Source organism: Fundulus heteroclitus, unplaced genomic scaffold, assembly GCF_011125445.2.
Source record: "Fundulus heteroclitus isolate FHET01 unplaced genomic scaffold, MU-UCD_Fhet_4.1 scaffold_183, whole genome shotgun sequence".
NCBI lineage: Eukaryota > Metazoa > Chordata > Actinopteri > Cyprinodontiformes > Fundulidae > Fundulus > Fundulus heteroclitus.
The window spans coordinates 182,394-200,524 of record NW_023396595.1 but is presented as its reverse complement, the minus strand read 5'-3'; the positions used below and the strand labels follow the sequence as shown (position 1 = coordinate 200,524).

General features: G+C 39.9%; 1 protein-coding gene across 11 annotated transcripts in view; it reads right to left on the bottom strand.

The window, feature by feature from the left end:
• Positions 1–18,131, bottom strand: part of celf5a (cugbp, Elav-like family member 5a) — a 299,092-nt gene that overhangs the window by 135,215 nt on the left and 145,746 nt on the right. For all 11 annotated transcript variants that reach the window (XM_021307772.2, XM_012880940.3, XM_021307765.2 and 8 more), the window contains exon 3: positions 1,571–1,619. In XM_021307772.2, coding sequence (XP_021163447.2) covers positions 1,571–1,619 — 49 coding nt within the window. The remainder of the gene's footprint in view (positions 1–1,570; positions 1,620–18,131) is intronic.

Below are 18,131 nucleotides of genomic sequence, written 5' to 3'. Positions count from 1 at the left end.
GGCACTCTGACCTGTTCATCGAGGATGATGTGAAACTCTACGGTCTGCTCCAACACTCATTTGTTCGTCGGCGCGGTACCAGCTGCCGGGGCCGGTAGGGGACCCCATACTGACCACCATACCCTGGGAGCTCTAAAACCAGCCACTCTCAAGCAAGTAAAGAGACAGCTGAGTGTCATTGTTAATGTGGACACACAGCACCACAATGGCAAAATCAATGGACCTATAGGGGACATCAATCTTGACAGCACAAGACCCCTTTTGCTTGTCTCGCTACTCCTCTAAAGCTTCAAATGAATGGGTACCAAGAGAGAGAGGGAGAGAAAGAAAGAAAAAGAGGAGGGAGAGAGAAAGAAAGAAAGCTTGAGGCACTGACAGTGATCTTTCACTGGCCTTTCCTCCATTTATCCCGGGGGGGTGGGGGGGTTTGCTGTCCTTTGAAGATTGTGCGCCTCTGACCGACAGCCAAGTGACCAGCCATCCTAATTCACCCAAAACAGGCAGAGGTTTTTAGGTAAAGCCTCAGAAGTGCTGCACAGCAGCTGTATGCATTTGGCATCATTTCTGCATTTTTTTTTCCTCCCTCTGTTTTGCACTTCCAAAATTCTAATTTGCACTGGGATGAGATAGACTGGAAACAGCCCACATCCTTAAAATAACAAAAAAAAAAAAAAAAAAAAAAGTCATTTGATTTGTTACCGCGAGATACAAGAGATGTGTACAAAAATAAATTAAGAGTGAGGTTCATTGTCTCTGCCACTGACTTGAAGGATAGCTCCTCATAACATTAACATATATGCAGATAGGCGTGGAAAAAAACGAAAGCCTAAAAAAAACAGGAGAGATCAAAGATGACAGAATCAAGGCCAAGTAATGAGGATCTTGGCAAACGCTCTGCAAATTTATTGATTGTTTGGCAAGCTGTACGTGCTGCTGCTCCATTTTCTCTGTGTCTATACTGTATCCTCACAGATCGAGCAGTGTGGGCTTTAACAAGGCCCTGGTGTGGAGATGATTCTAGTTGAGAGCCTAATCATGATCTCATTTACGCTTAAATAATAATGTATTTGGAGTAAGAAAGAGCAGGAGAGACATTGGAAGTCGGGGAGCCAATCACAGGCCCACATCTCCACAATAACACATTCTCTAATCAATTATAAGCATTAAAGTTGGAGCTGAATGAGACTACAGGAGATTAATTCACAATACAACAGGATTTGACCCAGTAACAAATTAAAAAAGGAAAAAAAAAAAGATTACAAATATAGACCAGAATTGAGATGCTGCCATCAAATCGGCTTGCGTTTGATATCGTATAATCGGTTTAACATACATCCTGACACAGTTCAATTTGTCGTTCAGGATGGAGTTGTTTCCATTTATCAACAGCATGAGGGATAAAAACATTTGGTAAAATACAAAAACAAAACAGGACTGGTTAAGGGAAGTAATGCGTTCAGAGCAGCGGAACCGATGGGATCGGAAAAGGGAAGTGTGCAATGATTCAGATTAGATAGGATGGAGAGAAGAGGAGGGTGATGAAAACTGATGAAGAAAAGAAGACAACTACCTCCACGGCTCTCACTGTCGGCGGGTTTCACCTGGATAGGGCGGGTCATCTGGAGTGGACAAAAGACAAAGCAACAGAGAGGTTAGCACCGTTGTTGCTTCAAACAGTTACTTGAAGAAGACGTCGCAGGGTAAGAGTGTCATGGCCCTCTCACCCGCGCCAATAACTGGCCGTGCAAAACTGATTAAAACTTCTTGGCAGGAGAGGATATCAACACACTAATGTCCTTCATTACTGCAATTCAGTTTAAACAAAACAGCCTGGTCTCTGGTGTCTTCCATACAGCAGAACGCGCGTGTGTGTGTGTTCTTGTACTTGCAGCTGAGCGAGAACATTTTTTGCTCATTTTACTAGTAAAGTGAGGACTTTGACACAAAACGAGGACTTTTTTTCTGAGCAAGGGGTTAGCTTTAGCATGAAGGTGTCAGTTAGGCTAGGGTTAGGTATATACTGGTAAATGTTAGGGTTAGGGGTTAGGGCTTGTGTGAGGTTCAGTGTTAGGCCATAAAAAGGCTTGACAATGAATGGATGCCTATGGAAGCCAAGGCATGGTCCTCACTTTGTATTTTAAACTAGGCCGTATGTGTGTGTAGAGGCTACATCTGTCCACTAAAAGGGTTTTTTTCAGCAGCTCCAAGGGGTACATATGTGTGTCTAAGAGAAAGAGGCCAAGACAGTCCTAATAGAAGTGAATCCAGCCACAGGAGGAGAGAGATCAATGCGGGCCTATTGATCCAGGCCCTTGGGCTGTGGAGGATGTCTGGCTGGGAAGAATTCTCTGGTTAGGAGGCTCACTCTAATCCACTGGACCCTGATAAGAATGGCATCACCTGGATTAGATGCCTCTGTCATCACAGCCTTTGTGTCACGCTCTCCTCCTTCCCCGATATTACCTCATTCTTTTTTTTCATTATTGTTGCTCGAGACAAACACTTTCTCCATACTTGTTGGGCTTGTTTGTTTGGAGGAAAAAAGTAGAATGGCAAAACTTTCCTCACTTCATATCTTTCTTTTAATGGGGGAGGCTTTTTGAATCTCGATGAAGTGTTTTACTTCCAAGCATGCGTCTCGCTTTTGAGACGTCAAAATCCAAATCTTAGAAAAACGATAGCAGAGATTGCACTTACAACCCAAAACCTTAAGGAGAAATTTCACCTTCATTTTACCTCCAAGAGAGTCCATTGGCCAGTATTCTTACAATTTGAATTTGCAACTACCAGGGTATTGCATTAAGATTTTATGTGATGTCCTTGGAATATTTTTTTTTTACAAATAAAATTGTGAAGTGTGCTGTACTTTTGTGTTTAGCCCCACTTATGCTGATGTCCCTAAATAAGACGCTGGTTAGAGACCATGAGTGAACAAGCAGCTTCATGAAGTCCAATGAACTCAGCAGACAGGTCAGGGATAACAGTTTAAAGCAGGGTTAGGTTGTAAACTAATTCAAAGTTTTGAACATCTCATGGAGCAATGTCTAACCCATAACCCCAAAATGAGAAGAAGGTAAGTATGCAGACCCATCAACGTATGTCCTTGCATTAACCCACCAAAAATCTGCCTTGATACAAATATGATTCTGTTCTGCATTGACGAGTGGCAAGAAAAAAAAAAGGCTCAGTTGAAAAAAAAGCAATATGAAGTCTTGCGTACAGTTTGCCACAATAACCCATGTAGTAGACAGGGAAAACATGTGGAGGGACTTTTGCTGCTCAGATAAGACCATAATTAGACTTTCTGGGTCCATATGTAAGAGTCTGTGTGCCATAAAACTAACACTATACACCACCCTGAGCACCATCCACACACCAAATATAGCTGTTTCCATCTAATACTGATGTGAATTTTGAGCAAACTTTTAATGTATCGCAAAACAGAAAATGCACATCAGATGTGTTTCCATTTACTGGTTTATAGCGAATCAACCAGACAATGCACAGTGTAATGTTGTCATACGTTGACGTTGGTTGCAATAAACCAGAAGTAGAAGTTGCTAACTAGCACAGACCCCGGATCAGTGATGGTGCGAGGCTTTGATGAATGTGTTGATTTTTTTTATTTTTCACGGATTAGACTAACAAATGCTCGAGTCTCTTCGTCGGTCCACACGTACCCGTTGTTGTTTCCAGCCTTGTTTTCGAGCGGTATGGGAATATTCGGGAAGACGCCGGCAGCAGAAACAGATGACCAGTCATGTGAGGTAAAAATGTGTTTCCATTTTCCATCTGTTTTTCGAAAAAGTGAAAAACCTCAGCGAGTGTAAAAACTTTTTTTGCAAAATTTAGTGAGTTACTTCGAAATTTGCTGTTTCCATCAACCTTTTGTAATGCGATAGTTCAAAAAAGTGCATTCAATTGATAGAAACGCGACTTATGATGCTGTCGGGATGCTTTTCTTCTGCAGGAAAGGAAAGCTCGTCAGAGTTGATTAGAAGTAAAACTGAGCAAAATAAAGGGCAATGCTGATAGAAAAGTTGTTAGAGCCTCGAGATTGAGGTGGAGGCTTCTAGCAGGACAGCAACCCTAAGTATAAAACCTACAAAGAAGGCTTTAGGTCAAAGCTTACCCATGTATAAGACTGAGCCAATCAAAGTCCAGTCTTAAATCCAACTGATAATGTGTGGCAATACCTGAACATTCATGTGTGCAAAAGGCTCTTCATCCGGTTTGGTTTGGCCGATTTGCAAAGGGTTATGGAAAGAAACTCACTCTCAAGAAGCACAGTGAGCTTTTTTTAGCCTGACATTGTTTAAATGTTACATAGAGACGTAGTTCAAATCAATTTTTTATTTGGAATAAAAGTGAAAAGTATTTATTTTTTTACCTCTAAAAGAAGTTTGTATCTGTTCATTTGAAGTGTTAATGTAATTCTGCTTTCGCACACATATCAATTGTGGTTTAATTGTTTTTGCTATCACATTAACAACCTCATCATATTAAACTAAAGTCCCTGTTTTTCGTTTCCCTGAGAGATTCTGCCAGCATTGCATGAAGTCTATGAAAGAGGCAACCCGGCCACAGATGTGCTGCCGCTGCATGAGCGTTTAGCACTTCTAGTTGGCTCATGGTTCATTCAGAACAACTTAGAGTTTTCATTCATGAAAACAAACTTATATCCAGACAGCGCACATCCTGCCCAACAGCTCAGATTTGTAACAGACCTTTAACATGCATGTTGTTTCCCTGTGCAACAATATCACATCTGCCACAATATAACAAAGGATGAAATGTAAATTTTAATGGTGAAAAAAATGAGGCTTTCTTTAAGTTTCATCGCATGCTTTCTGCCATTTATCCATTGTTTATTTATTTTTTTATTTTGTGTATCATTAAAAAATTGTAACTGATGGTCTAAGATTACACCCCTTTTACATCAAAACGTTTTACTTAGTCTAATCACAGACAATACATCTATGTCTGATTCAGAGCAATGCATAGACTTAGAGTTTACTAATTAAGCTCTATTTGTAACCCCATAGTTGATGTAAGATCTTTTGTTCAGTAGGAAGCTGGTAGAGACTTACCCCGCAAGACTTGAAGTTGCAATTAAAGATAAAGGTAGTTCTAAAAAGAATGTATTCGACATATGCAGGTTCGACCACCATCTATCCTTTACTTACAAAGTCACTCCTGTGCGTAAGACCAATCTGTGGTTTGGTCTATCACATAAAATCCTTATAAACACATCAAACTTCTTGGTTTTGGCATGACAAGACGGGAAAAGTTCAGGTGGTATGAATGCTTTTGCGAAGCACAGTGTTTAAGCATTGTTTTACTGGTTGAAAACATTTTACCATCACAGAGCCCTTCCCCTAAAACCATTAAACATGCACCAAGAAATGGTATTTCTTTAACCACATATGTATATTTTGACCTATCTTCCCATGGCGTGCCAATTTTTTTTTTTCTGTTCAATTCCAGAACGAGGATGAAAAGGTCAGATTTAAAGACAGGGCAATCCAATAAAAGTATGACATGTTCAAGGAGAAACACCATAATGGGATTTTAAAATGTCTTAATAACATGGTGATGTATGGGGGAAGTGGGCCAGGCCCAATTCATTAAGTGCTAAATGTATCAATTTTCACCTTGAGGAACTGAGTAACCTTCCTTTGCTGAAATTATTCCATAAATTTGCCCACTGTAAATAAGTCTTTGTGGGAAAGTAAGGAGGATGTTGCGTGGTTGTAAAGGGTTGAGGTTTCAGCTCCTTGTTTCCTGAGAGGCTCCCTGTCTGCAAGTGCTTTCTTTCTCTTGTACAACATAAGCTAAGTAATTCTACAGTATGGTAATGCAAAGCCACAGGGTGCACCCGCTCCACAGCATGCATGGATAGATTACAGCATCAACCCGACACAACTGGATGCATGCTGAAAGCTCAAAGAAGCCTCCTCATATGGGAGAAAACACAGCAAATTCATTTCTGACCTTATTTTTTATTCACTAATAAAAGAAATGCTTCTCTGAAGAAGACCTTGATGTTTCAAACGGGGGAAAAAAGTCCCTTCAATCCTGCTAACTTGTTTAAGTTTGGATTTGCAAAGAGGAACTGCTGCTACTTTACCATACCACAGACTCAGGCGGCTCCATGGGGCGACTGTGTGGGGGAGGAAACTCTATCCAAAGCTAGTTACTGCTCAGCCTCCAACATGCCAGCTTAATGGTCTATTTATTTGCCCGAGAGCAATGCATTATGGTCCCGAACAGGCACAGCTGATGGCTCTCAGTTTGTTAAATTTCCCTCGAACATGAGGGGGAAAAAAACAGATTTCCCGTATGAATTAAATGGACATGCATACCCTCACCAACACAGACAAGGTACATCTCATTTAAACACATTAAGGACTACTTTCTCCTAAAAGAAAATAAAAAAGCTTCAACACAGACACCGTAGGGCTACTTTTCGCTCTGTACATTAAAAGCCAGGCTTCTACACCAATGAAGAAATTTAGCACAAAAGTATGTTGTGCTTTCCCCAAAAATAACCAGTCACGGTGGAAATCTTTAGTTAATGTCTTTCTGAGGAAATAAGTGATCAGTAATGTAAAAGAATATAAATCGAAGAGAGGAAAAACAGAAATACAGAATACAGAAGTTCATATATGGAAAACAAAAACACGAAAGAAGTACAAGGCAAAAACATTGTACTGCTTTTGCTTCACCTTCATGACTTTCACTCAAACACACAGAAAAAGGTAGAACACCTGTCTTCCTCCAAATCTCTTTATTTATAGTATCAATGAACCACCTGTCTCTTTGTTGCTCAATATGCAAACACTGCTGTTTGAATTGTGTCAGACATCAATTATAAATTGGCCAAATGAGGAAAATTTCATATTCCATTTCCTTCGAATAAATTTGTGATTCAAGTACTATAAAATATGACCCCATTTTCTGATAAAAAAATTTTTTACTTGAAATGAATCAGTTTTTCATACAATTTATTACCATTTTGATTGGGACTGTGAACACTCAGGTTTTTTTCTCATTCAATATCTATTGCATCAGTACAGTGATAGATTTTATTGTGGAAACATGCAGTTACCAGCCATTTTATTGGCTGCACCGTGCCAAGGTTGCCCCCCCACCCCTTTTATCCTTCAGTACTACTTTAAATCTTAAACAAGGCATCAGAAACATTACTCAGATATACGGTCCATGCTGACTTGAAAGCATCACACAGCATACTGTACATATACAATATATGCAAACTGTTGGCTGCATATCCAAGTTCTAAATTTCCCGTTCCACCACATCGCAAAGATGCTCTGTTAGACTGAGATCAGATGACACCGGGGCACCGTGGATCCATGCTTTCGTGTTGTGAAACTCACAATTTAATTCTAGACCCATGAGACAAGGTGACATCTTTTAATTCTGTGATTGTGAAATTTTTGCGGCCCTGTGTCAACTGTAGCTTGTTTTCCTCTTCCTACTTAGTTTTCCTGCACTTAGCTAATGGGAGTGGGACCTGGTGTGGTCTTTGAAATAATAATCCCCACCTTTATTTGTCATTGCAGTAGTACATTACAACAAAATGTGTCCTCTGCATTTACCGCATCCCTTAGGTTGGTTAGCGGTGCATCCAGCAGCATCCAGGGAGCGTTGTAGAAGTAAAGGTCTTGCTCAGAGACTCAGAGTGACAGTGTGAGGTTTGAACTAGCAATCTTGTGGCCTCTCTAGTACACCATTCCTCTGCTCTCCAACTACTGAAACACCACTCACGCACCTTCTGCCATACTATAGTCTTTTTCAAGGTTTAATGTGTTTGTAACGAGTGGTTGTTTCAGCTACTTTTGCCCTTTCTCTTATCTTGAACCAGCCTGTCTGTTCTCATTAGACCTCTGATATCACCAAGGCATTTTTTTGTCCACACAGCTCCGGCTCTCTGGAAATTTTCTCTGTGTTGGACACTTCGCTGTAAACCCCGGGAGATGCTTGTGTGTGAAAATCTGAGTAGATAAGAGTTTCTGAAATACTCCAACTAGCCCCTCTGCCAGCGGCAACCTTTCCACGTTTTCCATTCGGATGGTCGGTTGGAACCTGAGCAAGTTGTCTTCTTCACGTCTATACGCATTGACATGCTGCCATGTGTGTGGTAGTCTCACTGTTGGATTTAACGAATGAACAGGTGTACCAGATAAAGAGGCTGATGCATTTTGTATAAATTTGAGATTTTATGAAAAAAAGATTGTTTTTTTAAGGGTATGTATTTTGCTCATGAAGACATTAACTGTATGAATTTCAGTAAAACAAAAATAAAAAAGATTAAGGATAAAGTGCTAAAATCAGACATTTGTTCACAACAAAAAAAAGGGTTTTTGATTAGCTTTATATCATTATTGTTTTGATTCCTAAAGTTTTAAAATAAAAAATGAGTGAATAGAAAGAAAAACGATATTTTCCTTAAGAATAAGACGCTGCTGCTTTGAGTAATGTAGCCCTTTAGTCGGTTTGAATTCAAAACACCTTGACCAGGCGGCCTATAAAAGAGAGCTAACTGTGTTGCTCTGAAGACTCACAATGGCTCAGTTCACAACCTTCAAATAAATACACTTCCTGTTATTTTTTTGTTGGTATGAGCCTTCTCTTTCTCCATTTACTACACCACAAAGCGCTGCTGTTCCAATGGCTTTGACAGATCAAAAGTTCCATATGCTTTTATTGAGCTGCCTCATTTGCCCAGTTAAGCCCCCAGTCAGTTGAATTAAGCTCTTAGCTCTAGCATGAAGCGTTTTCATGAGGAGGGTGAGATAGAAACCCCAGGGCCTACAGTACACAATGTAGTGTGCAATAGTCCTGGAGCATCCAGCTGCTTTGTCTCTGTTCATTAATCTTTAAGACTGATGGTTGGCTATTTTGTTACTTGGGGTAGAAATGATTGATTTGGAACCATTAAATTGTATACGTGCTCAACCAACATAGTAATATTATACATTTCAAGAACATCTTAGAACTTTATTAAACTTCTGTATTAAATATTACAACAAGACGGAGTGTTGCTCTAGCCCTGACAGATGGCCATACGTTTGATTTCATATTATCACAAGTGAGGAATGTACTCAATGTGCATCTAAAGCGATTGCAGGACGGATTTTAAGTTACTAACCGTTCTTGTCTTTAACCTCACCTCTCATCCAGGAATACAACAATAAACAATTTAGGGTTAGACTGTGGGGAATTTGGGGAAATTGTTCAGTCAAAAATCAAGAGCACACATTCTCCGTTTGAGAGCAGGAGTTCATTCTGCTTGCTGCCAGAACTTCTGATTTCTTTGCAGTTTGCTGAATACTCCCTTAAATCGTTGTTTCTGCACTCAAGTTTAATGCTTCTTGCACAGAAAAATTCTCCTCCTATTTGATTAGTAGACCCGGCCCACGTAGACCGGGTCATCCGCCTGCCACAAAGAAACAAAGAGCAGAAGAGAGCGGTCTAGTCTACTGTGGCTTGATGGGTTGAGTAGTTGTCTGGCACTCAGAAAGTTGTGGGTTCCCCTTGCCACATGTCGATGTGCCCCTGGGCAAGGCACTTAACCCCAAGTTGCCTACCGAGCTGCGTCTCGGTGTATGAATGTGTGTGTGTTAGTGAGAGTGATTGGGTGTATGTGGCTATAGTGTAAAGCGTCTTGGGTGGTCAGCATGACTAGAAAAGTGCTATATAAGTTCAGTCCATTTACCTCAGCGTAAGGTTGGTTGCCTAGCTGCTGTCTAACATAAATAACTGTACATGTTTTTTCCCTTTCCCCTTTACATATTACATAAGTCATTTTATTATTATTATTATTATTTAATTTTACCCTATTTCATTAACAAATACCATTTGTTTAATTTATTAGTGACACTTCTAACTTAAACCCTAAACAAAGCTGAACAAAGCTTAAATCACTTTATCTGTAGAGAATAATGATAACAAAATATCTAACTATTAATATTAGATATGATCTGACTGAATTACTCCTGCTTTTGACTCCTTGTGCAAAGCCAGCTGGAGTTTGAAAGCAGTGTGCCAGGAGACAGGCGCTCTGTCTCAGCATGGCGAGTCTTGACCATCCAGTCAGCTGAAAGCCGGAGAGGCAAGCAGGCTGTTTGTGTAGTGGGAGTGGGCATTTCTGAACGCATCCCAGCACTTTTAAAATTAAGCGATATGTCAAAACACTGAGCAGATATTTCAGGTTTAAAACTTTTTAAAAGTTACTTTTATGTCACAGAAAGTGTAATATGTACAACTTTAGTCACAGCTTTTCACTCCTCTCCACCATTGCTGTTTCCATTAAAAGAATTGTCTTCAACCCACAATGAATCATGGGATAAGACTAGCCCCGAAGGACCCATCCTTCAAATTGGGGAAAAGGACCACATTTGAAGGGGTCTTAGAAGGATTCCTGAATCCGGACAGTCCTCGTCCTCATGCTGTGACGTAAATGGCCTACATATACGGCCTTTGAAGAATGCAGCCCCTGAATTCAGACACACTAAATGTCAGTGTACAACTTCAAAGTCACAGGTTTCATTAGGGTGCGCTTGTTTCCGTCTACTGAGTGTACCTACGTGGCTACATCCCTGATACAGGTCACATGAAACATAATCCAGCAGTAGTTTTTCTCTACATCTGGTACACATCACAGTTTCTATTTTCCTTTTTGTCTGTAATAACTCTTTATTATAAAGTGATCAATTTCTAATTTCTTCTATCAACGGTATTTTTCAGAAGGGTAAATATGTTGGTCTGAATAAAGCAAAAATATAACATTAACATTTCCTTAATGTGTCCAAATTTATTCTTGGAAAATAAAATGTTAGGAGAACAGCACGATTTTAAAAGTTAAAACAATATTTATTATGTTTATATAACATGATAAGTGTCCTATTATATAAAAATATAACATGAGACTAACTAGAAAAATGAGACAATGTCATACCACTAGGTGAGAGACCTGTTGCGGTAAAATACAAATTTAAGGATGATGCAGCTGTCAAAATGGCTTTGAAACCTTACGTTAGCGAATAGCATAGTTATCACTGATAATATCGCCAAAACGTCGTTGTGCAAACATTCTAGAGTAAATCCCAAAAAAAGTAAAAAACAAAGCAACTGGACTTGTTTTTCGTAGTTGAAGACGTTTCGCTTCCTCTCCAGGTAGTCTTCAACTACGAAAAACGAGTCCAGTTGCTTTGTTTTTTACTTTTTTTGGAATGACCATGACATGGATGACAGAATCTTCACCAGCATGTTCTAGAGTAAACAGATCCTTTCTTTAAGTGTGAGATTTCCAAAAGTCACAATTTCCAAATGTAAAATGTATGTTTTAAAAAGCCTAGCTGAGAATGAAAATGTTTCTGAAAACGAACATTAGGAGGATGGCAAACCTGTAAGCATATGTCTTTCAGGACTATTAACACGTCATATTTGAATAAGATGATCAAAGTATTCTTATTGGTTGCTGCTTCCAGTGAGCTGGCCTGAATCCACTGATGTGAGTTGTTATTTTTCCTGCAAAGAGTTGCTGCTAACTTAGCACAACTTGTTTGATATATTAATAGCTGGTGATAGCCAAAATAATTATAGCTGCACAACAACCAAAATGGGTTTGGACAATATGGAATAACACCCATTTTACACAGTCCCAACACTTTCCACCACAAAAAGTCAGTAAATAGATATTAAATTGCTGTAAATGTTATCCATGTTTGTAAGAATCTCATTACTTATAAAAAAAAGGAAGTAGTTAAAAAACACTTATGCAGCAACACTTACTTACAGTAACTTACTGCAATAAAATAGCTCTAACAGCCATACAATATGTGTGATGTGTTCTGGCCTTCATTCAGGTTTAATATAGACTAATGTTTGTCCGGGGATCATTAATACACATTAGTGGGCCATCAAAGCTCATATTGCTCCAGTACTCTGTAACAGGAGCATAAACACCCCCCATCTGACTGGGCCGTTTCAGCTGATATAATTAATATTTCCAATTATTGATCTGAGGGAGTGCTGAGTGGTGACTGTCCGGCGGCCCCGGCTTCATATAATAAATCTGTACTGTACACAGTGAGAAGGAGATAGAGCAGAAAGGAAAAGAGGATCCACGGGGGAGGAGAGATGGTTTACATTCATGAGGAGTTCTGCTGAAATTATAGTCATTGTTCATTACCAATAAAATTACAATTTAGCATCACATATTGAATAGGATTACTCAAGCTTGATGATCAGGTATATTTTATTCCACTAAATTAACTGAATCTGAAGAAGAATCACTCCATTTTTACATGAATATGCTGAGGTTTTCTATAGTGTCCTCCAGCTATTTGCACACACAGTAATGTGTACAAAAACCTTAAATAAACTGTTGTAATGGAGACTTGGTGGCCCCATCATGCAACTCTTTGTGACCATATTCTAATTAGCAAAAACAAGAGGACACTTGACCCAGTCGTGAAACACTTTGATACTTTGGTTACTTAAACAAGACTTACAATTTTAAGATATTTGAAGAATAACTTATCTGTACGGTTAGAAATAATAGGTAAATAACAAACTTCAGATATGATTTTCAAAGTCGATTAAATTATGACAGAAACACTGACACTTCTGTATTCGAAAATGAACCTGTAACAATAATAGCTCACATTTCAAGTCATGCTGTACAAATAAACAAAAATAATATTGTGGGAAAAGAAATATTCTATTCCTTTCCTTTTATGTACTAACAAAATCAAAAACACCGGTCTCACAAAGACACTTATGGGACTTTTCTATAGACCCCGCTTCACCAGACTATACTCCACTTGGCACGCTTACCCAGCTGGTTTTACCCAACCTTATTCAGAAGATAGTATGGTGGTAGTCAAGTGGAGTACAGCTGATCCTACTTATCAGTTCTTGATTGCTCACCAAACAAGCAAGTGTTGGGAGGAGGGGGGTATAAAAATACCATAGTGCGGCTTCTTTTCGCAATCAATTGCGAAATCAACAAATGTGTCCTTTTTCTGTCGAGGATAACTACTTGGTCATTTAAGCATTTGCTGTTTTACTGCACGCCCCATGTTCCCCCATCAGAGCAGACTCCACTGAGATCTGCACGGCTAGTAGAAGCTCAGCGCTCCCGACTCTGTGGCGGCCTTTAGTGCAGCCCTCTTTAGAAATTGGGTGTGTCTACAAGATGCATATATGTTTACCAAGGCAGGTAAAACTATGTCGCTCTCTCCTGGCAGGATTGTGAGTTTACCTGCATGCGACCACTTGCCTGTGAGCTAAAAGTAGAGGAGCGATGACTTAGCTTAGGAGACACGGTAAAGGCTCCTGTACACTTGGGTATACTGTGCGCGTACTGTGAGCAGCGCGGACATTTTAGCGTTCGTAGTGGACCGTACTTATTGGCTTGATTTCTTGTGACGATTTCCTACATTTCCCACAGCAGGCACCCACCGCACACTGGTCAATGCAGCACAGACAGGGACTTTGACGCCGCAGGTGCTTGCGAGTCACGACTGCCTTGGAGCAGCTAGGTCTATCAGCTCGGTGTCACATATAAAACAGTTTGACGTGAAGACGTCTTGCTGCTGAGCAGTTAGGGACCTTTACACAGGAAACCTATTATTTCCAATTGCTTTTGCCACGCAAGGGCAGTTTATCTTTGCGCTGAGCAAAAACGCAAGCTAACGTGCCCTGTGTGCCAGTCAAGAACAAAGAATTGCTTCATTGATGCCAAAGAGAGCCACAGACAGTTTTTGAGAAGGGCAGCGAGCACGGAGCATCAATGTGCACCAAGTTCTGTATATTGACCTGAACCATCATTTAATATATCACCAATTAAGCTAATACTTGTGTCAAAACTTACTCGGTGCTGTTTTGCACGTTCTCTTTGTGTCTGCGTAGATTTCCTTCATGCGCTCCGGTTTCCCCTACCACTAAAGACATGCTGGTCAGGTCAGCCATTATTGGCGGCGCGATCAGTTGCAGCCGCTCAGGCTAACCCTCCATCCCTCTATGTAATTTTTTTTGTATGTACCTTGTATGTACCATGACAAATCAACCACATTACTTTTACTTTACTTTACTTTTAAGGCTTCTTACACATCTTGACCAAGGGTACTGTTGTCGGAGGTGTAGTAGATTTGATGACTAAATAATGACACCATGATGAATTTATTTTCTATAGAAGAAAAATAAAGGAATGATATACTATGGAAAAGATAAAATTAATTTCCAGCTAAAATACAGTCACTGAAAAAAACTACTGCATAATAGAATAGAATGGAATAGAATAGAATAGAATAGAATAGAATAGAATGTCCCACAATGGGGAAATTCGGGCATGACCATGGGAAAAAGACTCTTCTTAAATCATCTTAAATTATCTTAAAAGCATAATGTACATATTGTTTGAACTGAATATGTATCGCTTACTCTGATGTAGGATGTTATTTTAAAACAAAAGATGTTCAATTGGATGTTAAATATCATGTAAACCAGACCCAAAATTGTGGTTTTGCTGCAGATTTTGGTCTGCCAATGATGAGACTAAATCTGTGTGAACATGTTCATCTGGGAGAATGTTTGTGCAGGTGATTTATAATTTACCCATATGTGGAAATTTGCTGGCGGCAGCAGTGTGGTGGTCCTGATAAGAAGCATCAGTCGGTGCTGAGTAGATGGCAGTCACTATAGGCTTTGGGATTCCTATCAGAACCAACAGGATTTACAGCTAGAGGCACTGACAGGGACTAAAAGACACCTGCAGACCTCAGCAAGTCACTATCAGATATATAAGTACAAAAAGTTTGAATTCTAAATGTAGAACACAGAGTCTGATTATCGTTTTTTTAGTACAGTATATATTCAATAAAAAATGGACACCCTGGTACAGCCTGTATGTTTTCCTAACATATTTATATCATATTTGGACATGCACACGTTGGAAATTTGGATATTTAATACCACTTTTAACAGCACTGATAAAGAATCAAGGAATTTGAAGACTTACACAATAATAACTTAACTGCAATTGCAAATGTAAAATAAACTATTTGAATTTCCGGTAAGGCATAAGAACACAGACACATTTATTTCAACTTAAAATGGCTAAAACAACAAATATATATATCACATCTAGTGCACGTAATTAAAACATTGTTGTGCTCCAGACAGTTGACATGTGAGTGAGCACCCTGGTGCGATCTAAAGGGCTGTCTGAGGCCTTCAGGAAGACGATTGTAGGAGGTTATGAGTCTGGTAAGGGATTTAAAGAGGTCTTAAAGAAATGTCAAATCAAGCTTTCCATTGTGTGGAAAACAGTCGATATGGAAGTGCAGGTAAGTACAGCCTAAACGCACAGCACAAGATGCTAAAAGACATCAGGACCTGCAGCAGGCTCTTGCTACTTTTGATTTGAAAGTGCATGAATGTACAATTAGGAAGATACTATAAAAGTATTACTTAGAGGAGAAGGAGGAAACTCGCTCTTGAAGGCCAAGCAGAAGTGTAGCACTGAGAACGTATACAAAGTCCTGGACTTCTTGAGTGGTGTTAATTGGTTGGATGTTTAGCATATACAGTGTTTTAGGAAAGTAACCTTATACCAAATGCCAAGTCAAAACTCACATCTTGATTTCATTGGGATGGTGTGGAGTGATTTGAAACAGGTGGTAGATGCAAGAAATTCTCTAAACGTCCAAACAAAAGGGAGGAGGGAGTGAAGTCTTCCTTAAACCATTGGCAAACTAAATTACCACAAGAAGCATCTCGCTGAAGTTATTTCACCTGAAGGTGGAACACTAGCCATCATTTTTTTTCATCTTTTTCCTCAGCTACAGAACCAGTTTTTGTTGATTTTGTTTGTTTAATGAATATAAAGTTATTTTTGTTCTTTGGGTACAAATAAAGAGCTTTCCTTTGCAGGGATAAAAAAGGGATTGATATGTGAATATTTCTTAATAAATAACCAAACACTTAATATGCTGTACTGTTGTTTCTAATAACTGTATAGTGCATGTAAATGTATTTCTAAAGGGATCCCAGTGTGTTTTTGTTTTTTGTTTTAATCATTCATTGATTTAATTCCTGGTTCAAGATTATTTTAGAACAAGTAAATGTAACTTTTCAGGGGGAAAAAGCCTGAAACTGCTTTTTGGAAAGAAATACTTAATAACCATCTGTTACTCAAAGTGCCTCTTGTAATACACCAATCAACAATGGTGCCATAGCCCATTCACAAACATGTGCAACGTGCAGCACCATTACCACCAGCACCACTACAGCAGCTCCCGATTAAGACCATTAGACCTTCTGTTGTCTAAAGCCGTCCAAGTTCCTGTTTATCTCTCCCCCCAAAGCACAAACGGCCTCCCGGAAACAGCCTCAAGTCCATCTACCAAATGCTTTCCAAAATACTCTCCAACTCAGTCTATTATCATAGCGTTACAAGCTGGAGTGGTTGGCCAGCTGTCTGACTGCCACAGTACTCATTACACATATAGCAGAACTCAGCACTCGTCAACTCCTCTTAAAGGTGAATGCCACGCATTAAGGAAAACACCAGATTTGTCGCTTCTGATGACTCTCCAGATAAACTTATTTAGCATTTGTGTGCAAAGTTCTACATAAACACTTACCTAAGACCATATAGACCCACCTGTGAGTTCAATTAAGACCATCTATCTAAACACTCGACATTGACTACTTCTCTCCTTTAAAAGGCACACTTGACAGTCTTGTTGATTGTGGCTTTCAATCTTGCAGGATGTAAGCCGTATGCTGGCATTTGTATAAAAGAATCTGACTCTTTTACGACTTGTGCTGTGGACTAGGTCAGGCGATAGAAACAGTGTGCAATCATGAGAGGGTGAAGATATGGGGATTGAGCTAATGCCCAAATCCTGTCCTGCTGAGCTTGTAGCAGGGCGTCCGATAGATAAAGAGAACCAGAGACAAAAGTTAAAGATAAAAAGAAGGAAGGGATCTTAGGAAAGGAAGAGATTAAACAAGAGGAGAAAAGACAGGGAGAAAAGGCCAAAATAGAAACAAAAGAGAAGGACAACATTACATCTTCTGAAGCCCCTCCTTTGCCTTTACTTTCTGACTTATGAGCAACACTTTACTTATCAGGAGAAGGGCATCGCTCCCAGACATCTTTGGCATGGCTGCTTTTCAAGCCCAGAGAGCTATTGACATGCCGAGTTACTGTAATGCGTGAAGCAGTGGGAGACTCATTGTAAATCTGTGTCAACAAATGCTGGAGCAGCAGCGAGCTCAACCTCGCTCCCCCTCTCCGTGTGCCTCTCTCTTGCATTTACTGACCTATCTAATGAATCTTATCTGCACAGCACACTGGAGGCTTAAGCTTTTGGTGGGCTCCCATCTCTCTTTCTGTCTCTCTCTCGCTCACCATCCACCCACCCACACACCCACACACACACACACACACACACACACACGCACACAGATACACACTCACAAATGGACAAACAGACACATTCTTATTCCGCTTGCTAGTTCATGTGGTTTACACTTTTCGGTTCATTTTGAGGAACTGACTGTAGAAAGATAAGATTGTGCCAGCAGATGAAGCCCAGTGGCTTTAGCAGAGCAACATCTGGCTAATTCTCAGGATGCGCGACAGCCCGGGTTGTGAGTGAACTAAGTGGCCGAAGAAAGGTCGCATGATGGATTTATAAAGGCACGCGCGCGCACACTAGCACACAATTTTCCATTATAGAGCACAGCTCTACCTGAATGGTAGCGTACCAGGTTCTGCCTCATGTTCTAGCCTCTACACGCCCACATCCTAAGGCCACATCCACCTAATCGCACACACTAACGCACACACAATCACATACCGATTTGCAGATCAGTAGGCAACTTGGGGTTAAGTGCCTAGCCCAGGGGCACATCAGTATGTGATCGGGGGTAGCTGGAATCGAACTCACAACCTTCCTATTGCAATAAAAAACTTTGAGGAATAACCCAAAAAGACACACAACTGCTGATTAAGCTTTTTTTTAAGAATATATTTAATTTAGTATTTTTATTCTAAATTTGTAATACTAAATTAAGTGACCTCTGGA